Source organism: Dromiciops gliroides, chromosome 6 (assembly GCF_019393635.1).
Source record: "Dromiciops gliroides isolate mDroGli1 chromosome 6, mDroGli1.pri, whole genome shotgun sequence".
Classification (NCBI taxonomy): domain Eukaryota; kingdom Metazoa; phylum Chordata; class Mammalia; order Microbiotheria; family Microbiotheriidae; genus Dromiciops; species Dromiciops gliroides.
The window spans coordinates 220,493,368-220,519,404 of record NC_057866.1 but is presented as its reverse complement, the minus strand read 5'-3'; the positions used below and the strand labels follow the sequence as shown (position 1 = coordinate 220,519,404).

At 40.4% G+C, this 26,037-nt stretch overlaps 1 protein-coding gene across 3 annotated transcripts in view; it reads left to right on the top strand.

Annotated features, from left to right (window-relative positions):
• Positions 1–507: 507 nt before the first annotated feature.
• UGT8 (UDP glycosyltransferase 8) overlaps positions 508–26,037 on the top strand; it is a 93,002-nt gene continuing 67,472 nt past the window's right edge. The window contains exon 1 of one of the 3 annotated variants that reach the window (XM_043971816.1): positions 508–837. In XM_043971816.1, the coding sequence (XP_043827751.1) occupies positions 717–837 (121 nt within the window). In that variant the 5' untranslated portion in view covers positions 508–716. Of the gene's footprint in view, positions 838–984; positions 1,056–3,103; positions 3,125–26,037 lie in introns of those variants that run through there. The other 2 variants (XM_043971819.1, XM_043971818.1) reach the window with 2 other exon arrangements.

The following is a 26,037-nucleotide window of genomic DNA, read 5'->3' as shown; positions in this document are numbered from 1 at the left end:
AAATTCTTTTAATGAAAACTTTTTTTAAAAAGCTAGAAATATTCTCTGACACGACAGAATTAGGAAATTTATTTATTTAGTGAGGCAGTTGGGGTAAGTGACTTGCCCAGGGTCACACAGCTAGTAGGTGTTAAGTCTCTGAGGCCGGATATGAACTCAGGTACTCCTGACTCCAGGGCCGGTGCTCTATCCACTGCACCATCTAGCTGCTCCGGAAATTTATTACTTTCAAATCTCTAATACATAAAACAATAACAACATTTATACAACACATTAAGATTTTGGTGCATCAATTCTCACACTTCCATTACAGAAGGGTCCCAGGCCAGGCTTCACTGTCCCTTATGGACTTTTTTTTTTACCAGTACCTTCCCCAACTCTTCCTTTGGTTTATTGTCTTTTCTCTGGAAACTATAAGCCCTTTGAGGATAGAACTGTCTCTTTATTTGCATTTGTATTGTGTATTTGCACTGCATACAGTGTACTGGCTGGTTGGCTCTTAACATTTACTAAGATTTGGAAAAAAATTGCTTTCCAAACTTTAACTCCGTTTCTCCCTACAGCCACGCTGGGAGGCCAGGTGCAGTTAGGAGCAGTCCCGTTTTACAGAAGAGGAAAGCGAGGCCGACTTGGCCCAGACCGTGCGCGTCTGCAGGCGGCACCCTCATTTCGTGATGCTTTGCACGGGTAGGGGTGCCTCTAAGCCCTGAAACCCAATGCTCGTCCGTCCTGACCCTGGCTGTGGAGTGATGGAGGGAACTTTTGCCCAGGGCCCTGTTCTCTGTGAACCTCTTGTCTCTCCGGGATGCCCAGGCCGGACCCTGCTCTTCTCCCCAGGCAAGGCTGCGCTGTCGCGTCCGAGCACCTCGCCGGCCCGCGCCGCGGGGGGCGGGGGGAGGGGAAGGGGCTGCCAGCGGAGCGCCCCGCTCTGGGGGCCGGTCGGGGGTCGGCGCGCGTTCCGGTGCGGCCACCGCCCGTCGGTGACGCCCCCCGGCACCAAACGAAGCAACGGGAGAGGGTCTGGAGCTTGACGCCTAACTTTGCCGGAGCCCGGGGTAAGTAAGCGAGGGCAGCCTCCCAGCCCCCTCCCGGGGCGGACGCCAGCTGAAACTTCGCCAACGCCCCCGATCGAAATCTGAGTCAGAGTCGGGGTCAAGATCCGAGGTGCGCGCGCCCCCGCCCCGCCCCGCCCCGCCCCGCCCCCAGGGGGCTCCTTTCAGTCTCTTCAGGAAACTTTCCGAGGGGGGGCGGGGTAGAGAGGAATGGGCAGGTAGAGGGAGCCGGGGAGGAGGGCTCGCCTCGCCAGGTGAGGGGCTTCTGGAAGGGACAGGGGCGGGGGGGTAAGAGAGGCGAGCGTCGGGAGCGGCGCGGTGGCCGGCGGGGCCAGGACCCGCCTCGCGGGGGTGGGGGCGGGGGGCAGGGGGCGGGGCCTCGCGACTGTCCCAAGGTTCGCGGCAGGGAACGAGTCGGGGGCTAGACTCTCGGAGCAGCTCCCTGAGGGGGCGCGAGGGGCCAGTGCGGGCGCACCTCCTCCTCTTCCTCCTCCAGCCCCTCCTCCTCCCGGGAGCCCCCCTCCGTCAGTCCGTCCGAAGGTCCGTCGGAGCTGCGAGCGGCCGAAGCGGCGGCGCGGGCCGGAGCGGAGCCGAGTCCATGCGCCGGGCGCGCGGCGAGGCTGCGGCCGCGAGGAGCGCCGGCCCCCGGGGGAGGCGCCGCTGAGCGCCCGCCGCCGAGCCCCCAGCCGCGCGCCGTACGGAGCCGCAGCCCGGCCCGCCGGAGGGGCCGCAGGGCACTGGGGGCCAGGGTCCCGGCGGCACAGCAGGAGGCAGGGCCGCCCAGCCGCCACCCCTTCAGCTCCCGAGCTGCGGGGGGCGGGCGGCGACGCCTGGAACCCGAGCCGGGGAACGGGCGCCTCCCGTCCCGGGTTAAGATTACAGAGGCGGGGGCCGCGGAGCAGCCTCAGCGGCGGCGGCGGCGGCGGCGGCGGCGGCCGGGAAACGAGGTGAGGAGGGGAGCGAGACCCCCCACCCCGCCCACACCTGCGGAGGGCGCGCGGCCTCGTCCCCGAGCCGTCGGCCTCGGGGAGTGTGTGGCGACAAGTCGGATGGAGCGGCTGCCCGGCGGCCGCTGTCACCCCCACTCCGCCCCTCAACCCGGGGGGACTTAAAGGGCCGCCCGCTGCGGCCAGGCTGGCGGCCCCGGGCGCGAGCAGTCCCTCGGGCGGGACGCACTCGTGGCCGCCCGGGAGCCGAGGCCGCGGGTCAGTCAGGCCCGCTTCCCCGAGGGCACGTCTGAAGTTCCAGGGTCCCCCTGCTAGAGGGCCTGGAGGGGAGGCGGGGCGGGGGGGGCGCAGAAATTAACCGAGGAAAGCGAACTAGCCCCAAACTCTCTACTGGAAACTCTGGGGAGCAAGTTCTTGGGGGCATCGTCCTTACTAATGCTGTTTATACCGGCATTGGGAAAGAGGCCTATTAAAATGCACGTGGGCACGGTCGGGGGCCCCGGAATGAGCGATGGGAGGAGAGGGCCCAGGTCCCTTGGGCGGTGCAGAGGTGGCGGGGGATGGCGCAGTGGGAGAGGGGAGGGTGAGGCCGAGGCCAAGATGCTCCCGGGCTGCGGGGCGTGAGGGCAGGTGGCTGCTCGGGGGTCCTGCGGGGGACGGTGCTCAGGGCTTCCTCGGGTGAGGGGGCCCGGTGCCTTCTCCCGGGATGCTGCTTGTGCCGCTGGTCCGTCCCTCCACCCCTTCCCTCGTCCTCCCGTGAGAAGCCTGTCCCCACCTGTGGCACGGATGCTCATCAATTTTACGGGCACACCTGTATGTCCCCCCTCGGAGCAGGCTCTTTGCCCCCTAAGGGCCTATGGCTCCTAAGCTCGAGTTTATGCTTTTCCTCTTGGAGCCCCTGCTGGGCCCCCACCCTTTTACATGGGAGGAAGTTGGTCGGGAAGTGGTTTGAAGATTCATCGCACTACATTCCTTTTGATGGAAAAGCTCAGAAGGTGTGGCTATTGGTGACTTGCCCACGGTGACCGAGATTTTTTTTTTTTATTTGCGTTATGGTGTTGGTCAGTGCTGTCCTTAAAACTCTCAGGAACTGAAGTGAGCTGCTCCCCAGGAGAAAATTTGTTGGTGAGTTTGGTTCATAGATGGAGGAAGGGAGGAGAGCACTTCTTTAATGAGTGTCTTAGCCCTATGAGGAGAGACGAGCCTTGATCCCTTGTGGCTTTTAATTACTTCCAGATTTGTATGCTCTAATGTGGCCGTGTGGGAGACATAAGTTCATTGTTAATTTAATTAAATGTCCCTCCAGGTCCTTTCCATCTCAGGGCTGTTTAAGCAACAAACAGCAAGTTAAGCATTGGTTTTTCCTTAGCCATTTTAGGTGGTTTTAATATAACAGGGTGTCTGTGTCGGGCAGTCATGATAGATAATTCCCGTGGGAAGAGCTTATTATTACTTGTTATCTATGAGTGGAAAGTAACAGTTATCATAGTGATCTGGTAGGCAGGAAATTATTATTAGTAATAATAATAGCATTTGTGTAGTGCTTGAAGGTTTGTAAAGCATTTTTAATATATTAACAAATTTGATCCTCACCAACAACCCTCTAAGGTAGATGCTGTTTATCATCCATCCCTACTTTACAGGCGAGGAAACTGAGGCTGAGATAAGCGAATTGCACAGGGTCCCTCAGCTAGTAATGTGAAGCTGGATTCAAATTGGGGTTTTACTAATTTGAAGACAAGTGTACCACACTCAGAAAACCGACCATGAAAGTATGGTCCCACCATAGGACATCCAGAAAATGCTTGAAAATTGCTTCTCAACTTGTTTGTAAGGCAGGAAATAGTTTTCTTGTGGAAGGTAATTGAAATGGTTCATCTTTTTTTTTTTTAAACAGTTAATTCTCAAATAGTTGGTGCCATTTCCTCTTAACATGACTTATTTAGTGATAGGCACAAATTCAGTGACTAAAAATACTAATAACATACCCTGTTTTAGTAAAAGACATTTTTGAACTGGGCAAAAACAGAAACAGTCCAGGGTTTTTTAAAAACCTGGGATCCATGAATTTTCCATTTTGATAACTTTCAATCTAATTGATTTCCTTTGTAATTACATAAATTTTATTTTATACACTCAAAACATTATTTTGAGAGGAGGTCCATAGGTTTCTCGAGAAGACCAGAGGAGTCCATGACACATTCCACAAAAAAGGTTTAAACTTCGTCATCTAGTGGTCTGAGGGCTGGACCTGGAGTTAAGAAATAGGGGTTCAGATCCTTCCATCAGACATATGCTATATAACTGTGGGGCAAGTCACTCTGTCTGAACTTCATTTCTTTACTCATAAAATGGAAATAATCAGTCATATTTGTATCAAGTTGTAGAAGAGGTACTCATCAAGAAATTGTTTCCTTCCTGGGAGTTTTGTACACCAGGAAATAAAAGATCCAATCTAAAAAACAAACAAAAACTTGCATGACTTTCTCCAGGGTCGTGAGAAAATTGCTTTGTAAACTTTGGAGTCTAGGTTAGACTTGTGATTGTGATTTCTTTGGTATAGGGATCTCTCAAGGTAAAAAAAAAAACAAACCCTCCTTATCTATTTACTATGATTTATGGCCTGTATTTGAATGTTACTAGTCTGGAGAAATGCTCATGGAAAGACTGATGGATTTGGAGTCTGAAAATGTGGTTTATAGTCTTGACTCCGCCACTTAGTACCTTTTTGACTTTGGGAGATTTTGTTTAATCTCCCTGGGCCTCAGTATCTACATCTGTGAAACAAGGATGTTGGACTGCAGAAATCTCTGTGACCCTTTCTATAATAAATTTATGAAAATTTAAGACTCAGTGCAACTTTTTGGGGGGGGGGCGGGGCAGTAAGGGTTAAGTGACTTGCCCAGGGTAACACAGCTAGTAAGTGACAAGTGTCTGAGGTCAAATTTGAACTCAGGTCTTCCCGAATCCAGGGCCTGTGCTTTATCTACTTCGCCACCTAGCTGTCCCCCCGACTCCATGCAATCTTGAGAAAAAAACTGAATCCTATTAAATTCCATCAACATTTTCAGGAAAGTTAAAATAAACAAACACCACCCCCATACCCTTCCCCTTAAATGCACAACCCTTATTCGAGTACATTTATTTAGTCCTTTTTCTATTACAAGTGCTTTCCTAGGTTGATTGAACATTTTCTTTTAACTTTTACTGTCAAAATACAACAATTTTTCTTATTTGTGGACTCCTAGGACTACAAATATTTCCAGATAACTAAAACAGCCCCATAAAGACCCACAGCTTTTCTTTTAAAAATAAACATTTCTTGGGGGCAGCTAGGTGGTGCAGTGGATAGAGAACTGGCCCTGGATTCAGGAGTACCTGAGTTCAAATCCAGCCTCAGACACCTAACTAGCTGTGTGACCCTGGGCAAGTAACTTTAACCCCAATTGCCTCACTTAAAAAAAAAAATAAACATTTCTCATGGAAATTGTTTTTCCTAAAATATATTACAATCTGAACCTTGAATTTTTATAACACAGTTTAAACTTTTTATGACTCAGAATCATTATGAACAACAGGTTTTTTGAATTGTTTGCCCCTATATTAAGTGGCTCCAGTTTTTAGTACTGCAGTACTAGAAATTGGACATAGTAGAAATAGTCTGCTCTTTACATTTTTTTCTGTTTCCCTTGGTAACCAGATGTGACTGCCCAGATGATGCAATCTTCCCCACCCACTGTTGTGTGAATGAGAGTGGGGTTCTCAGTCACCTGTAGAGCTGAGTACACTAACGTTGTGACAAAAGTTTGTTTCCATTATTCCTTTTAAGCTCATTTTTAAGGTGGAGGTATCTATTGCGGATATCAAAGAATTCCAGATAAGTGGAGTTAGGGTACTAATTTTTGGAAGTATTAGGTTTTTTTTTTTGCTACTATGTCCATTCTTCATATGGCTCTCTGATTCCCTTAAATAATTGATCAGTCATTAAACATTTATTAAGTGCCTATCTTAGCCTGTTGCAAGCAAAAGAAAAAGCAAAAGACCTGACCTTAATGAGCTTAAAATCGAATGGAGGGGACAACATGCAAACAAATACATTCAAAGCAAATTATGTATAGGATAAATAGAAAATAATTAACAGAAGACCAAGAATCAAGAGGGTCAGGAAAGGCTTTACATGACAGTGGGGATTTTAGTTGGGATTGAAAGGAAGCCTGAGTGGTCAGTAAGCAGAGCAGAGGATGGAGGGAGAATGTTTAAGGCATGGAGGGCAGACAGAGAAAGCCTGGAGCCAAGAAATGAGTTTTTTGTGGAATAACCAGGGAGCCAGTGTCCCTGGATTGAAGAGTACCTGTCAGGGCATAAGGTATAAGAAGACTGGAAAGTTAGGAGGGGACTGGGTTATGAAGGGCTTTGAATGGCAAACAGCATTTTGTATTTGTTTCCAGATACAGTATGGTTGCCCTGGAGTTTATTGAGATGGGGGGGGGGGGCGGGTCTGGTAACATGATTGCATGTACTCTTAGGAACCTCAATTTAGTGGTTGTATGGAGAATGGATTGGACAGTTAAACAGTTAACATAGTTTTGGAAAAGATAAATCCTTTCATTATTAGGATCAGAATAATAGAGCTACGTATTTTATTTGTTATCTATCAATATCTTCCTTTTCAAAGGTAATAATATATTTTTATAGAGTATGTAGAGAGCTGGAGCCAGGAAAGACCTGGGTTCAAGGTGCTATCTTGATTGTAAATAACATCTGTGTGACCCTAGGTATGTCACTTAACTTCTCAGTCCTAGGCAACTCTAAGACAGTGAGCTACAGAGAAGCTGCTGACCTGAATTTAGAGTTTCTTCATCTGGGAGTTCCCTATCAGTGAAGTCCCTATCAGGAACTTAAATATAACCTTGTGTGCATAATAACCAAGGCTAGGCCTTTCTGTCTGTATATCTATGTATACATACATAAATATGTACATATATGTTCACATGTATATGTAATACAAACAGGAAGAAACTAAAAAATTTACTAAGGCTTGTGTGTGTACCTATGTAGAGATAATACACATGCCACATTTACATTATAACTACATGTACAGGTTCTGAAGAAACTTAGTTTGCAGGATGTCTCTAGTTAATCAATTCAGTTCTCTTAGATGCTTTTTTCCATATAAATATTTTATTTTCCAGTTACATTTAGAGATAGTTTTCAACATTTTTTTTTTTTTGGTGAGGCAATTGGGGTTAAGTGACTTGCCCAGGGTCACACAGCTAGTAAGTGTTAAGTGTCTGAGGCTGGACCTGAACTCAGGTACTCCTGACTCCAGGGCCGGTGCTCCATCCACTGCACCACCTAGCTGCCCCAACATTTGTTTTTATAATATTTCTAGTTTCAAATTTTTCTCCGCCCCTCCCCAAGACAGCAAGTAATCTGATATATGTACAATCACAATAAACATATTTCTGCATTAGACATGAGAGAAGAATCAGAGCAAAAAGGAAAAACCTCAAAAAAGAAAACAACAACAAAAACAATAGAAATAGTATGGTTTGATCTGCATCCAGATTCAACAGGTTTTTTTGTGCGTTTGTTTTTCTGGATTTGGAGAGCATTTTACATCGTGAGTCTTTTGGAACTATCTTGGACCATTGTATTGCTGAGAAGAATCTTAGATGCTTTTGTAATGGGAGAAAAGATTATTTGATTGAATCCCGCTAAATGTGTTTATTTATAGACAAAACCTGAGTTTGAATAATTTGGCTTATCTAACTTTATACATTTTTGTTCTCTTATATCATAAAAGTGATGTTCTAAATTTCTATTGTGAATTTTAACTAAAACTGGGCCCTTGAAGTCAGCATGTATAACCCCTAATACTATAGGCTTAAAACAGTAATGAAATTTAACTTTGTCCTACCTACAGACGAATGAACAGACTACAGAAAAACATATACATGTAGCAGTTTATTGTTGGTGGCGGTTCTTCCGTTCTGGAAGAGGACCATAACATCAGGGTGATGTCATCGCTTGCATTAAATTGGATTTAAGTGAGGGAAGGTCGTACAAGGTCACCAACCTCATTCTCTCCTCCAGAGCCATTTGGGTTCAGTGGCAAGAGATATCTATATCTATCTCTATCTCTATCTCTATCTCTATCTCTATCTCTATCTCTCTCTATCTCTATCTCTATCTCTATCTCTATCTCTATCTCTATCTCTATCTCTATCTCTATCTCTATCTCTATCTCTATCTCTATCTCTATCTCTATCTCTATCTCTATCTCTATCTCTATCTCTATCTCTATCTCTATCTCTATATCAAGACAACTGGAGATGGATGGCCCTGGATGTTTAAGGCAATTAGGGTTAAGTGACTTGCCCAGGGTCACACAGCTAGTAAGTGTCTGAGGTGATAATTTAACTCATGTCCTCTTGACTCAGGGCCAGTGCTCTATCCATTGTGCCACCTAGCTGCCCCAGCTGTTTATAATGCATTTAAATTGTGTCTACATACATAGACTAGTTTCTAATCACTCTTTATTTTGTAGTTGCTTTCTCTATAGTGTAGTATTTATATAATTTAATAATCTTGCCAAATGAGCTGATGTTTGTAAAGCACTTAGCATAGTTAGTACCAGAAATGTGGTAGGCATAATAAATATTTGTTTCCTGATCTAGTAGAGAGGGGGGAAATTTTCTTTACCCTTCAGAATAGAGCTTTTTGGGGAAATCTTTCTTGATTTTTGACATTGACCTGATGATCAGGAAGCAATTTAGAAAAGTGGTGTGGATGGTTCAGTGGATAAAACAATCTAGGTCAAAGGATCTGGGTTCAAATCCTGCCTCTGCCACTTATTTCCTATGGGACCTTAAGAAAATTTATTCTACCTCTCTGGGTCCTTGTTTCCTCATTTGTAAAGTGATGGATTAGATGACCTCTAAAGCTCCTTTCAGATGAAAACAAAAAACCAAAAGAAATTGTCATTTTAAGATAAACTATGAAAAGGTCTCTGGTCTTTGCAAAATGTATTTTGAAGGTTTAGTATGGAATATCCTGAACATGTATGTCCTGCACTAATATGCAGTAAAAACTACTTTGTTTCTTTTTGTTCAGTTATTTCAGACTTTTTGTGACCCCATGTGACTGGAGTGGTTTGCCATTTCCTTTTCCAGCTTATTTTACAGATGAGGAAACTGAGGCAAAGACAGTTAAGTGACTTGGCCAGGGTCACATAGCTAGTGTCTGAGGATAGATTTGAATTCAGGAAGATGAGTCTTCTTGAGTCCATGCCTGGCACTCTTATCCACTGCACCACCTAGATTCCCCTTTGTATGTTTCTCCAAGAGAGAAAATTGTTCAGATGCAAAGTATAAGAACCTTAGACAGAAGCCTAGATAAGAAATCAGGTTTGATCTATACAGAAGTACAGCTGACCCAGCCAGTAGTGAAAGTTCTCATCTTTTTGGAGAATGAAAGATTTGGAAGGAGGGTAGGGTATAGTTTGGATGATTCTCAGTGGCTGCATCCATGGATTGACACTGTCTCATGTTGAACGTTAAACTACACTGTTCCAGAAGGGCATTTGGATGAGGTATTTTACCACATTCAACTCATAAATCTGTCACTTCCTTGGTTCAGTCAGTGATGTGCACATTCAGGGAAAGCTAGCAAGCATCTTTTAGGGCACTAGTGTAAATGAAAAAGGGATGTGAAAGTATATTTTTCTCTTGACAGTTAAAAAATTTTATTTTTCAACAAGGACAGTTTTTAGGTAAACATTTTGGGCAAAATTAATTTGTAAAGTTGGCTGTTTAGAAAAAAATTATTAAATTTAAATGAGTTAGGGGCAGCTAGGTGGCGCAGTGGATAAGGCACAGTCCCTGGATTCAGGAGGACCTGAGTTCAAATATGGCCTCAGACATTTGACTAGCTGTATGACCCTGGGCAAGTCACTTAATCCTCATTACTCTGGGGGAAAAAATTAATGAGTTATTATGAACTAATAAGGGCAATTGTGACATAAATAGATGCCTTTAGATTGATGTAGATATTGGTTCAAGTTCCCTGGTGACATTCTTTGTGCCACAGGATTCCCCACGAAACTATAAATTGTAGAAAACAGGCCAACTTTCATCAGCTGGAGTTTCCTCTTTGAGAGTTTTCTGCATCAGTAAGATCAAGATCATAGATTTTGATCACTTAGAAGTGATCTAGACCAATCCTCTTATTTTGTAGATGAGGAAACCCAAGGCTCTGGTCTAAAACATTTTTTTCAAATTATTGTTTGAATTCATCCAGTAGATTTGGAAGAGTTCAATATAGCTTTAATGTTAAAAATGCAATTACATTTACATTGTTCAAATTTAAGACCATCTTGTCACTTCATTTGCAAGTAAAGATAAACAAGTCTTTTGCATATCTTTTGGGAGGCAGTGTTGTTTAATCAAGAGCATGGGACTTTTAGGTCTCCGGACCTGAGTTCCAGTGCTAATTCTGCCAAGTAGGGTTTCTTCTATACTTTGAAGCCCCAGAGGTTAAAGGAGTTGTCCAGTTTCCTCACCTCCAAAAAGAAAGGGTTGAGATGGTATTAGTTTAGTGATCTTTACATCACTTTGAACTCTAATTCTTTGAGTATATAAAATAGAAAAACAAGATTTATTGCATGAGAAAATGCATTAGGTCTTCATAATAACATTGCTAAGTTTTTTTTTGTTCATTTGTTTCAGTTGTGTCCAACTCTTCCAGGTTCCATTTGGGGTTTTCTTGGTAAAGATACTGGAGGACTTTAACATTTCCTTCTCTAGCTCATTTTACAGATGAGGAAGCTGAGGCAAACATGGTTAAGTGACTTGCCCAGGGTCACACAGCTAGTTAGTGTCTGAGGCCAAATTTGAATTCAGGTCTTCCTGACTCCAGGACCACTAAGCTGCCTCCTTACAATGTCGGAGGTGCCTAAAAAAATAAAAAAAAAAATCACTTAGTAGCTTGGTGACCTTTAAGTGAAAGTTGATAGAGGTACTCAGTGAACCATCTGTATTGAATCAATTATTGAACTATCTGGAAGAGAAAGTATTGATTAATAAGGAGTTCTGACTTAATAGAATACTCGATAATAGTATTTAATATACTTCTGATGGTGATAGATATCCATGGTTTTCCTTTCAATAAATTAATGTGGTTTTTTTTGTGTGTGGGGGCGTTGGGGATTAGTGAATTATTATTAGTGAATTACTGGATTTATATATTTTAAAATGTTCATGAATCAATTCCTGGTACTTAGGACACATGTAGAATGTGTATACAAACTTTGAATGATCATCTTGATTCCATATCATCTTTTAATTGATCCTGTTTACAGTTAATTGAGTTTGTCCTGTAACTGCTTAAATTATGGTTGTCTTTAATCTGTCCTGTAACAAGTTAAATTTAGAAACCCAGTTCCCCTGCTAATCACTGTTGTATTCTGGCTGTGAGGAAATCTGCTGTCCTTGAAGGCTGTGGATGGACACCTGGGAGTCTGTCTGGTCCAGTGTCTATATACCACTGAGCTATCCTTCAAGGATGTCTGATTTGTTATCTAAAGAAGACAGCTTCACTATCTCTAACCTTGCAGGTACACTCAAACAATGAATAGTTACTAGCTCCTCATTCTCAATTTCCAATCATTCATGTTAGCTATACTTCAGTTCGGTAAAGAATCATTGATTTCACCATTCATGATGTGCTTGACTTTTTAACCAATCTTGTTTGTTCTGTACTCATCAAAACTATAAAAAAAAAAAAAAGAATTGTCCCCCTCATTTAGGGTCTTAGCTTTGCTAAGGGAGCTGAGATCCCATTTATTGGTAAATTAGTGCTTTACTAATAAATTGATTATATTTAGAATTTACCCCTACTTTCAATCATAACTAATAGAGAATAAAATTTAGACAACTGGTGATTTATCAAAGTTTATCACAGCTTTCTAACTGGTTAGAAATAAATTGTTTGATTAAACAAATTCCCACCTCCTCTACCTTGTTGAGATGTGTATAAACATGTTTTTATTCTGGTCTCCCAGAAACACTACAGGCCTGAGAGTCAGAAGACTTGAGTACTAATCATGGCTTTGTTCTTATAAAAAAAGTTATCTGTGACAATCTTCTCTAGGCCCCAGGTTTCTCATCTGTAAAAGGGGCTCTCCCCTGAGGGCTATGATGCTGAGTCTTTAGAGGAAGAATTAAGTGGTGTTAAGGGCTAAAATTCTAGCTAAACTGTCTAAAATATCTAATGAGTGGTCGCCAATAAATTATAAGCTTTAGCAAGAGTTAGACTTTTAAGCATTTATTAAGGAGAATAAGAATTTGGTAAAGAGAGAGAAAAAGGCCTAGATTTCTATCTATTAAAGGGAGAACACATTTCTAGCTCCCTTCTCCACCAGAGTCCAGAGGAAAAGGCCCCAGAGTCAGCGCCAGTCTCTTCCTTCCTCCTCCCACTAGTCTGCGTCACTTCCTCCCGCCAAGAACTCTTCTACAGTAAGTATCCAGCAGGTGGCGTCATTCCAATTGTTACAGTCCCCCCTGTTGTTCCTCAAGAAACAAAATGTTTCCTTGACGGAACAGTAAAAACAATATAATAACTATTGCTAACTAATAATATGTGAACAACAATATAGAAAAGGAAGAGAGGAAAGTTTTGTCCAGAGGGGCGATTTTTTTTTTTCTCATGAACCGACGCTTTGACATTAGTCTTGCAAAGGGAGGGCCTCTGCAGAGAATACATGTTACAGATGGTGCATATTATAACAGAAAGAGAAAAAAACCAACAAAAAGAACAAATCAAAACTGTTCATTTAAAGTCTCTGAAAGTCTTTTCTCAGATGTCCTCTAGGTGTAGTCGTGGAATGGAAGTCTTTTCAGGGGTTGATGTGTGGATGCTGGTAATCAGCCAGGAAAATTTCCTACAAAATTGAGCTTAACAGAACTTTAAAATAGCTTTGTCAATAATCAAATCAAACAATGAAAGTTCTCAAAAACATGTCTAAGGGAATTCAGAATCTTAGTTGTTACACATGAAACATATAATAAAACAAAAATTGAAACATTCTTTAAAATTATAATCTTACTATAGTCCCCCCTCATGGAGGGTAATTGAGAAGACAATTGCTGCAATATTAATTAATAAAAATAATTTTTATCTTTGTTTTATCACTTTTTGCATCATCTGCCTAATTATCCTCATGCCATTATGAGAAATTTAAAAATCTAATATAATTGGTAACAGGTGTCAAGGCCAAATTCAACACTGTATTTATCATGACACCTGAGATAATTATGGGGGTTACCATAAAAGAACAGAGAAATGATGGGATATGAGCATTCCCACACTTGAGCAATATATACTGCCCATACAGTATGCCAGGCTTAAAATAGGTGGATGGAATATATGTCCATGCCACCGAACATATTGGAAGAAACTGAGTCAGACTTAATCAGATGCATGGGATTGAGATGTCCATGGCATCAGGCATATAGGAGGGAGCATAGAAGCCAGGTGTAGAAGTGAGATGGGTGGGATGAATACTTCCAGCCATCTGTACAATATTGTGGGGAAAAATAAAATAAAATATTAAACCAAGAGAATCCAACCTCAACATTTGTCAAAAGCCGTTCCCTCGGCCATACCTTAACTTCGTGCATGTCTCCCCTCATGTAACAGTTCAATGTCTGCTCTTTGCATGTATTCCTCTTGTGATTGGATGGCATCTTGGCCAACTGGCATCTGATAACTCAGAATAAAGGCAATTAATGTCTTAAATGATAAGTTCCCATAATCCAAGTCTCATATGGATTTAAAAATTGAGGATAATAAATGATTGCAAAAAATGTGAATACATCTTAACTCAGAACACAATATATAATTATGCAACAATTTCAAATAATACCCCTTTTTTTTAACTTAGTATACAATTACTTTTTTGAAAAATCTGAACATATTTAAATACAAGTTAAAGCACAACAGAATCTCAAAGAACTTTTTTTTTTTTGAAAATAGAAAACTTTTACAAATGTTCCCCTCTTTTTTTTTTTTTTTGGAATATGCTTATCAAAAATAATACTTCTAGAATCAATTTACACTTGCCATGGCAAACAATTTGCCAGAGAAATGCTTTAAAGAGTTTGATCAAATAATCAGTTGAGAAAAAAAAATAACAAAAACAAACAACTCAGAATATGGGAGCACAATACTCCTAGAATTAACATTGTATTATGAAATCAAAACCATCTTGCAATGTTTCAAAATTAGATAGACAAATGAATAGAAGAAAATACACATGGAACAATAAAAGACAATGAAATTCAAACTAAGGAAGTCTAAATGAATGTGAACTTAATATTAATAAGAGTATTATAAAATATAAACTTGATCACATGACTATAAAAAGCTTTTACAAATATTCTCCTTGTTTTAAAAACTAAATATAAAACACAATCTCAAAAGCATGAAAATCTCTATGAAAATAAACCCATACCATTAATTTCAAAATGTATATGTAATAGCATAGAAATCCTATGTAACCTCTGAACTGATACTATTAATAATCTGAGTGAATTTAGAACACTTTTGATTCCGATATCTAAAATCCCCAATACTCATATCAATACCTTGCTGCTTACTTCTACATTTCTGTAAAATATATACCCTTCCATGGCAAAAGAAGCGGAGTCTTGAACTATGTTGATGATTGTCATTCTTATTCGGCTTAAGTTTTTCTTCTTTAACCCCTCTATATTGTCTGTCAGTCTTTTCACCATACAAATGCTTTATAAGATTACTAATGAAAGACAAAAGCAGGTTAGCAAAATTATGAACAAAACGAGCATATCTGGAATTTAAAGAGTTTTCTAAGATTGTCTCAAAAGCACAGCCAGGGCGGGGAAGGGCTGAGCCTGAAGCTGCAAATGCAGTTAGAGAAAGTTGAGCATGCGCATTAGATCTTTGGACTTCCCGGGCCAGGGAAGCAATGGGCTTGGCCATGGGAGGAGTAGAGGGTGGGGTTTGGAGAGGAGGGGAGGGACCAGAGCAATTAGAATCAGACTTGATTTTGAACTCAGGCCTGGATTCCTCTTCCCCCACTTGGCCTCCAGGTGCTAGGGGATTAAAAGCTTCTAGAGGGTGGGTCATTGCCTCCAGGCATGCAAAATTAAAGCAACAATTAGTGTTAGAACTGGGAAAAGCTGCAGGAATCTCTTCAGGTTTCTCTGAAAAAGCATGGTTGGGAGAGGGAGAGATATTTCCTTGTGTGAGTAAGTTGCTGGCTCTTTTAACAAAAAGAAAAAGAAAAATAGAAAATCCACAAAAACAAAGCATTAACATGATCTTATCTCCCATTTGTCTGGTTAAACAGACTAAAATCAAAAATAGGGTAATTAGGGAGTTTAAAAGGTCCATTCGAAAAAATTTAAAGGGAAAACACAGCCAGTGCGCCAGTACTTAGCAGTTTAAAGGGTAGGGGAAATTTCTTACCCAGCCAGAAGATCAGAAGACAGGTTTAGCTTTCCTCTTCGTGGTCAGCCATCTGTTAAGGGCTAAAATTCTAGCTAAACTGTCTAAAATATCTAATGAGTGGTCGCCAATAAATTATAAGCTTTAGCAAGAGTTAGACTTTTAAGCATTTATTAAGGAGAATAAGAATTTGGTAAAGAGAGAGAAAAAGGCCTAGATTTCTATCTATTAAAGGGAGAACACATTTCTAGCTCCCTTCTCCACCAGAGTCCAGAGGAAAAGGCCCCAGAGTCAGCGCCAGTCTCTTCCTTCCTCCTCCCACTAGTCTGCGTCACTTCCTCCCGCCAAGAACTCTTCTACAGTAAGTATCCAGCAGGTGGCGTCATTCCAATCGTTACAGTGGGTAGGTGTTATTATGTGAAGCATATGTTCCCAAAGGTTTGTCAGGAGTAGTTTCCTACTATGTTTTGGTGATGTACCACTGTTACTTGGTTAACCAATTTATGAAATAATCCTTGTCTGTGGGCATTCCGATGGCACTTTATGTAATTGTTCTTCCGGCTCAACTTCAGCTGAGTGGTGCAGTAGCTTCTAAAGAAGATGATTGATGAACTGCCATTTAAGGTTGCCATTGACTCATTCATTATGCACCTTTTAAACACAGCAATCCATTCTTGGGCAGTTTTCTTCCCCCTCCTGTGCTCCACACTCTCTTGTGATGGGTAACATGCCAACTACCTATTGATTTAAATAGGAGTGACCTATACAGATTAGCATTGAGGAGTACATATCTGAGGAGAAGAAAAAATCCCTGGGCTTTCTAGATTTATGAATGGAATCATGAACAAGGTAGTGTAACTGAGCCAGTACCTTTTGAGACTTATGTAGTATAGTGATATTTGGATCAGAGCCAATCATTGTGTAAGCGGGAAAATTCCATGGGCAGTGTGTGGTTTTCTAATGGCCTTCTCTAAAATGGTTACTATCTTGATTGATTTCCACTAAAACGACTGACCAGTTTTTGGGAACTTTTTTTTTTTTGTAATTGTACACAATTTAAGGGTTGTAGTTTAGTGATATTAGATATGTAACTGCTTTTGGAAAAGTCAATTTGATGTTTTTTTGAATATCAGCAATAAATACAAACACATACACATTTAGTTTGCTGTGACATGCAATAATCAGGTTATTGTTAACACATAGAGGGATATATGTATTAAATTGAACTTATTTTAAATAAACATGTTATGTTAAAGACAGCCTGGTGTAGTGAGAGTTGATCTTGAAGTCAGAAAGACCTGGGTTCAAGTTCTTCTATGGAATATAACTTGATATTTGACCCTGGACAAGTAATTTAGTCTTACAGTGCCCCAGGTACTTCCCAGAGCCTAAATGGAAGAGCAGAAAGAGCAGATTGCTGCGCTGGCACAGGGAGTTTCTTTACTGGAAGTTTCTATAAATCATTGAAATGACAGGTCTCGTTTCCTTCTCTGAGCCCCTGCCCCCAATAAAAATTAAAGGCATCCTTCTAAACCAGATTTTAAGTTAATATTTACTTAACTAAGAAACTAAAATTATAATTTACCTCAATTTTAACGAGTTCCTGAAAAGAATTCTGAACTTTGTTAAAAAAAGAAAAAGTTACTCTGAACTTACAGACCAAAATAATGTATAGGGGCTAAAATTCTAGCTAGTCTGTCTAAAATATCTAATGAGTGGTCACCAATAAATTATAAGCTTTAGCAAGAGTTAGACTTTTAAGCATTTATTAAGGAGAATAAGAATTTGGTAAAGAGAGAGAAAGGCCTAGATTCCTATCTATTAAAGGGAGAGCACATTTCTAGCTCCGCTCTCCACCAGAGTCCAAAGGAAAGAGAGCGAGACTGATCGCCAGTCTCTTCCTTCCTCCTCCCACTAGCCCGCGTCACTTCCTGACGCCAAAGAAAAGACTCCTGGTCTTGCCCTCAAAGACCTTCGCTTCATGGGAGGAACTCTTCTACAGTATAAGTCTCCAGAAGGTGTCGTCATTCCAATCGTTACAATAATGAGCATTTCCATTTAGGTAGAAAAAAAATTTAAAAAGATAACTGAATCTATGTTTCATACTGCTTTTTAATGTAATAAATTTCACGTTACCTTAAAAACTGCCCTGCTTGTATCTTAAGTTTCTGATCTCTTCTGTGTATTTTTTAAAAAAAAGTTTCCTTGACCCTCCCCCCCTTTTTTTGGCTGCCCTATTGCAAACCTCTTTTTTTTTAACATCCATTTAAAAACCAAGAGAAAACACGCACAAACACACATACATTCAACATTTTAACTAATAAACATAGTCCAGCAAAATGAAGATTCATGGTTTCCAAATACAAAACTATCTATCTCCTTGTGGCACTTCTCTTTCAGGTGGGTAACTCGAATCATCTGGAGACATGGTTGGCCACAGTGTGGGTCAGAGTTTTTATGTCTTTCAAGGTTGTTTCTTTTCTTTACACTGTTGTTTTAGAAATTGGTCGGCTAGTTCTCGATTCAACCAATCAATGAACATTTTAAAAAAATCTATTCCCTTAACTCTTTGAGTTCGTATTACCCAGAATTCTTTAAAATCATCTCTTGTCACTTCTTCCTATACAGCAAGATGCCATTATATTTATATGCCCCAATTTATTCAGCCATTCCTCAAATGATGGGCAGCTTTGATTCCAGTTATTTGCTCTCCTACTCTTCCCTTCCCTCCCCCCTTGCCCCTTCTAATTCCTTCATTATTGGGAAGTTTTTCTTTGACATTAGGTGAGGCACTACTGGAACTTTGGGGGGTTTCTTAGAGGAGGTGATCACTATATTCTTTCTTTGTGCTCTAGTTCTAAAATATCTGGCCATTTTCATCTACCATTTCTTGCAATTAGTGTCCTGCCTTTTCTCCCTCCATGTTTTTCTAGATCAGTTGTTTTCAACATCAGATGCCTCATTTTCTTCAGTCTCTTTTGTTTTGTTCTATAATTTCTTTCTGTCTTGTAAAATCATTGATTTCTGTTTAGTCTTATCTGGTTTTCAAGGAATTCATTACTTGAATCACTTTCTCTTCTGATTTATTTTTCCTTTTCCTTTTTAATCTCCTGCTTCATTTTGTTTAGGTATTCATGTATTGCTTGTAGAAAATCTATTCTTTTAATCTCAGCTTGCAGTCATTAATTATGTAGTTACTTTCCTCTTCTAAGCTGTATTTGTAGGCATCTCTAGATCTATAATAATTTTTATACACATTACTATCTTAGCTTTAATCATTTTTTTTAAGCTTAAGTTTCTCAATTGGGGTTTTGTGCTAGAGGCAGCATGATTGGCTCAGCTTGGTCTTGCCCTGGGTACATGTCCCTGACCTTTGCCTCTGGGGTTAGATGACCCTCCTTCTCCAATCTTTGAGGTTCAGACCCCCTGGCTAGTTAGCATTATTTGTGTGTTTCAGGATAGAGTGCTTGGATTGTCCAGGTATGAGGAGTGGTTCCTGTCACACTCTAGACTTCCCTATGGATTTCTGACCACCCTTGACCTTTCTTGGTCATTATTAAAGGAGTCTTTCATTCTTGCTGCCTCTGGACAATCAGCCTTAAAAGCTTCATTTTTGATGGTGTAGGTCTGTGGGACTGCTTTTTGACCAGATAAATCCAGTTATTCCTTTTTTATTTACTTTGTAGTTTTCAGGACTGAATTATTACCCTTCCTTACCCATGGAGAAGGCAAGAGAAGTAAAGCTCGTCACAGATTTGTATAGGCATGCAAAACAAATAATTGTGTTAAACCAATAAGAAAATATGCTTCAGTCTTTACCTCCCTATCTGCAGGTGGATAGTATGCTTCATACATAGTCTTTTGGAATCGTGATTGGGGTGTGTGTGTGTGTGTGTGTGTGTGTGTGTTGGGGGCGGGACAGCTATGTGGCACAGTAGACAGCATGCCAGACCTGTAGTTGGGAAGAGCTGAGTTAAAATCTGACCTCAGACTCTTACTAGCTGTGTGACCCTGGGGAAGTCACTTAACCCTGTGTGCCTTAGTTTCCTCATCTATAAAATAAAAGGAAATGGCAAACCAGTCCAGTATCTCTGCCAAGAAAACTCCAAAAAGGGGTCATGAAGGCAACATGACTGAAACGACTAAACAATTGTGTCAATCAGAGTTCCTAAATCTTTCAAAGCAGATTATCTTTACAATATTATTATTGTTAATATATTGTCCTCCTAGTTCTGCTCACTGTAATTTGTGTAAGTTCATACAAGTCTTCCCTGGTTTTTCTGAAACCATCCCTTTCATCTTTTCTTGTATCACAGTAGTATCCCATCACTTCTTCATTCATTCCCTAATGTATTGATAGCCTCTCAGTTTCTATGTATGTTAGCCTCCACAAAAGAAGAACTATCGATATTTTTGTATATATCTGGTTCTTTTTCCTCGTTATTTGATTTCTTTGTGACATAGACTGAGTAGTAGTATCTCTGAGTCAAGTTTAATAGTTTTTTTGGACATAGTTCCAAATTGCTTTTCAGAATTGTTGGGCTAGTTCATGGTTCTACATGTGCATTAAAATACCTATTTCCCCATAGTTCCTTCAGCATTTGTCATTTTCCTTTTTTGTCAACTTTGCCAATCTGATTTGGTACATAGTAGTACCTCAGCATTGCTTTAATTTTCACTTCTCTAATTATTAGTGTTTTTAAATTTACTGAGGGAGCTTAGTCCTTTTTTTTTTTTTTTTTTTGCAGGTCAACGAGGGTTAAGTGACTTGCCCAGGGTCACAAAGCTAGTGTCAAGTGTCTGAGGTTGGATCTGAACTCAGGTCTTCCTGAATCCAGGGCTGGTGCTTTATCCACTTCACTATCTAGCTGCCCTGAGCTTACTGCTTTTGTAAAATGAAACAGTCAGCCTCAAACTTACCTGTCTTATAAGTTCATGTTTTCATTTGACCATTAAGAAGAAAAAAGGAAAAAACAAACCAACTGTGGTGTACCCTCAATTGCCTTTTGAATGCAATTTAAACTTTGAGAATTACTTCACTAAAAGTTAAAATAAAATATTTTTTTTTTTTTTAGTGAGGCAATAGGGGTTAAGTGACTTGCCCAGGGTCACACAGCTAGTAAGTGTTAAGTGTCTGAGGCCGGATTTGAACTCAGGTACTCCTGACTCCAGTGCTGGTGCTCTAGCCACTGCGCCATCTAGCTGCCCCTAAAATAAAATCTTTACTGCTGACCCTGTGTAAAAATGGAGCCATCAAGCATGGATGGAATTGTTCTTGAGTTTCTATTGCAGCAATGCCAGGAGAATATTTAGGAGTAAATGCTTGTGTTGTGAATGGCCCACTCTCCCGTTACCCCACCTCCTCCATCAAAAGAACATTCTGGATTCAGTGGTCTTTCCTCCTCAGGCTTTGAATAAGTTACAGAGCCTTTGGTGCTTCCGTTTAAGCACTTACAATCAACACTCTACTTATATAATCTGCACCACCTAGCTGCCCCTAGACTCTCTTGTTTTTATAATAAGTGCAAGATAGTTGTGTTAGTTATTTCTCCCTAACTATACTATGTGCTCCTTGAGGGCATTGGGATCTGCTCTGGATGAAGAGGAGAAAATGTCCCAAGCTTTGGGTTTTTTGTACTTCTGTTTTCGGAGCTTGTTCTGGCGATCTGTAAATTTTCATTTCTTCCAAGGTAGTATAATCTAAGGAGAAGTGTGTACACTCCTTTCCTGGCCTATGCTCTGGTCTCTGAGCTACCACAAGCACTCTTTTCCAACTTGGAACTGTGACTCAGTTCCTGCTAGAGCTCCTTCTTGCCCTAGGACTCTGACCTGGAACCCTGTATGGGCAGCGCAACATTGTCTTGCACCCAGTGCCAGGAAAGGTTCCCCAGTAATCTTCTGATCAGTTGTTTGACTTCCTTAGCCTATGGGCTGAGAGATCCAGAAGCCACTGCTGCTGATTCAGCCGTGCCCAAGGCCTGCTGCTGGTTTGCTGGGGGTGTAGCCTGTGCTCCACTCTTACCCCACCCACTGAGAAAGACTTTTCCTGCCATCTGCCTTAAGTTGTCTTGGGCTGGAAAACTGTTTCACCCCGTCTTTTTGTTGGTTCTGCCTCTTCAGAGCTCATTTTGAGGTATTCTTTCAACGTTGTTTGGAGGAGAATTGGGAGAGCTCAGGCAAATCCCTGCCTTTATTCTACCATCTTAACTCTGTCCCCCTCAACTATCTTCTCTATGCAGATGATTTCCGGATATATCTATCCCTCATCTCTCTTGTGATTTCCCATCAGCAACTGCTTTTTGAACGTCTTGAATTGACATCCTGTAGGCATCTCTAACTCAATATTTCCAAAACGAAATGCACTATTCCCTCTACCATCCATCCCTTTCACTCCAATTTTAGACATCCCCAGGATCTCCCCAGTCACTTAGGCCTTGCAATTTCAGTGTCATCCTGAAATCTTCACTCCTCGTCACCTCATAATTCAGTTTGTTACCAAATCTTATTTCTGCCGTCACAACATTTGTGGTTATATATCCCATTCTTTTTACTTAAAGAGACAGCAACCTAAGTCTGCATGATTTAAATAGTCTTCTGGTTGGTCTCCCTGCCTCCAAGTCTCTCCCCAAACCAAACAATCCTCTATTTGACTCTTTTTAGCACTCCATTTCCCCAGTGCTATACATTTTTCACTAGGTGTGGCCCATGTCTGGAATTCCCTCCTCCCTCACCACCTCAGAAGAAAAGGATAAAGTCAAAACAGCTATGTTCAGAACCTCAAAGAAAAATGTGAATTTGTTTCAGGCCCAAAAAATTTCCAGGAAGAGCTCAAAAAGGATTTTAAAAGCTGAGAATTTATTAAAAAATAGAATTGGCCAAATGGAAAAGGATGTACAAAAATTCACTGAAGAAAATAATCCCTTAAAAATTAGAGTTGGGCAAATGGAAGTTAATGGCTTCATGATACACCAAGAAACAATGAAACAAAAGAAAAAGAATGGAAAAAAAATAGAAGAAAACATGAAATATCATTAGAAAAAACAAATGCCCTGGAAAATAGATTGAAGAGAGATGATTTAAGAATTATTAGACTACCTGAAAATCATCGTCAGAAAAAGATGATGGTTGAACACATGAGATCTGATGAGATCACCAGTTTATATAACTATCAATGAAAGTATAGATCCAGTTCCTTTTAAGACTAGGGCAGCTACCATTGTTGAATGATAGTAATGGTGATCACCAAATTGTCAGGCTAGTAGGGGAGAGATTTCTGACAAGTTAGGGATTGAGATGCATCTGAAATCATACTTTGTAAGTGGTTACCCAATCTGTCTCTTGTGGAGGCTTACATACTTCTAGTTATTTACCTCTATGAAAATAGTATATAGTATATTTTCCTACTATAGAATCATAAATTGATAGAAGGGATTTTAGTATCTAATTCCATTCTATGTGCATGCATTCTCTTGCCATTAAATGATCTGATTGCTGAACATTATTAAATGAAGTGAATGAAAAAGCATTAAGCACTTGCTTATTAACTAAGCACATTGTGCCAAGTGAAACTAATTTAATCATGGCATAATTCCTAAATTCTACTTTGAAAAAAATTATTAATATATACTTTTTACATTCATGTTTAATTTACATATATTTTTAAACTGAAAAAGTATAGTATTAAGAAACTCAGGGTAGTAAAATATTTTCCATAATTTGCCTAAAGGCAATGTTGAGTTATAATTCTGTAGTCTTAAGCCACTTCCTAAACTTAATCCCAGTGTTATTGTTTTAGGTTAGGTGCCCAAAGATATGCTACTAATCAGTTTTTTTGGTTTAACCTCTCAAATATTTTTTGAGAAGCAAATGATATATAGTGACATGGCTTAGAATTCATGAGTCCTGCCTTGTTCCAAATTGAACCCCTAACTACCTATTTTACCCATAGCAACCTTTAAAAAATTAAGCCTTGTTTCCCTATAGATATAAGAAATGAACTAGATGATCTTCCCCAAACAAAAATGAGTGTCTCCCATTATGCTTGTAAAGTTACAGGGCTCAGAAATCCTCATAGGCAGTAATTTGTTTATACTATTTGACATGCATTCCTTATAATATGAATTATTGACATTTATAAAGTACCTGATGGGATACTCAACACCGATTGTTTTATTTGATCCTCACCACAAGTCTTTGTAGTAAGATCCCATGTTTTTCAGATGAGGAAACTAAGAGCTTTCCCTACAACAGCCTCGTGAGGGGGTACTGGTTAACCCTCAACTAAGAGGAAACTGGTTGATAGAGGAAAATAAATTTTACTGGTCACGTAAAAACACAGTGGTATATCCAGAATTTAGGTATATTTTTCACCAAATCTACTATACTTTCCATTGAGCCACATTTCTGTACCAGTTCAGTGAAGATCCAGAGCAAGAGTTTTTAACCATTTTTGTGCCATGAATCCCTTTAGCAAGACTCATGAAACCCATAGACAATTCTAGCATAATGATTTTAAATACATAAAAAAGTAAGTAGAATTGCAGTGGAAGGAAAATCTTTGCCATCCAGGTTCATGGACCACCTGAGATCTACCCATGGACACCTCAGCCTGTGGGCCTGAGGCCCAGAATGGAACCCAGCTGTATCAAAAGAAAAAATTAAAACAATCCTGTCATTAATAATATAATACTTTGCATTTAGAGTTTGTTTTTCTGCTTATAGGACATATCAGAATCTGATCCTCAGAGGTGCTCAATTTGTTCCTCAGATCCATAGCATTTTTCCCTCCAGTTTAAAGAGCAAAGTAATTGGAATAGATTCACAAATGATGTTCATTCATTAAGAAAAGCACTGATAATTTCTGAGACTTTTCATGAAGTAGGACAAAAGAAAATATGGTGTGATGCTATTTCATGGTGGGGGATATTGTTGGTGGTGTTTGTGTAGAAACTGATAGGTCCATACCTGGTATTAGCAGGGCAAAGTAAAGTGAAGGCCTTTTTTTTCTAATTTATTTAGAAAGTAGATTGCCAGCCTGGATAATTTAGGAAATCCCTAAAAGCTATTGAGATTGGAGGGTAGAAGGCAAATAGAGCACTAAAAAAGGACAAAGCAAATAACCTTTGGGGGTGGGGGGAGGTAGAGCTTTCAAAGAAAAAAATGATTAGTAACCATCATAGTGATTTTAGGGAAAAAAAATCTAAGTATTGAAAATCAAAACTTGAAAAGATCAGAATACTGTTTGATGGGGTAATTAGATTATTTTTGGAGAATATGAGTTTTTGGCCAGATTTTCTCTTTTCCCCAGAATACTTCTGGCTTCCCAAAATGATAATACTGACTAAGGGGTTTGAGGAGGAAGACCAAGATCTTGCCAGAGATATACTAAAGCAACAATCCTTTTAATTATTTCTTTCTAGTTATAATACCTGATAGAATTTAGAATACATTATTTCGTGAGTCCATTCATGTGATTTATTAAAATTTTTTTGTCACAAGATGACATCAGAAGCTAAACAAAGACATTCTTTATCATTCTTTGAATGCTTGACAGTCAATGATTGTGTGACATAAGGATCACTTGTACCAAGCTGGTCCTAGCTGGGGGATGGGGGTGGGGACAGAAGCTGCCTGCATCTTATTCTGTAGGGTCTGCATATACAAACACACATATACCTACATATGTGTGTATAGTGTTGTATGTAATAGCTTAAAACAACTGATTTTTCTAACTGTATATGCATAATATGTATATGTGTGTACATGTGTGTTCATTTGAGTAGACAGTTATAGAATATGAATGCATAGATACATGTGCCTGTGTGTCTACACATGTATGCATGTATAGAGCCAGTGTAATAATTTATACTTGTTCATCCTGGATTTTCTTGGTATGTTCTGACATACAGTCCATAGGAGATCTAACTTACATTCTGGGTGCCATTCTCTGCATCTCTTGACTTTGCATGGATACCAGTAGACATAAATGTCAAACTCACAGCATCCAGGGAGCCTCTGGTGGCCCGAATCATCTTAAAATATAATTGAGAAATTTTTAACAAAATACAATACAGCATATGTAATGCTAATTGGACTCCTCACCCTTTCCATAAAATCTTCTAGATGGCTTTTAACATCCTTCATAATCTGTCCCCTTCCTACCTTTCCAGTTTTCTTACATCTTACTCCTCTACACCTTCTCTGATCCGGTGACTATGGTCTCCTTTCTGTTTCTCACACAACAGACTCCCAATTCCAAGCATTTTCCCTGGTTGTCCCTCATGCCTAGAGCTCTGTGATCTGTAAAGCTCCCTCCTGGCTTCCTCCAGGTCTCAGCTAAAAAGCCCCATATTCTGCAATAAATCTTTCCTGGTCCTCAATTCCATTGCCTTGCCTTTAAAAGTTTATCCTGTGTGTACCTTATTTGTACATAATCATTTGCATGGTAGCTCACTGTGTTCCCTCTGCTCTTTGACTCAGACTTAACTGTTAAGGCTAAAATTCTAGCTAAACTGTCTAAAATCTCTAATGAGTGGTTGCCAATAAATTAT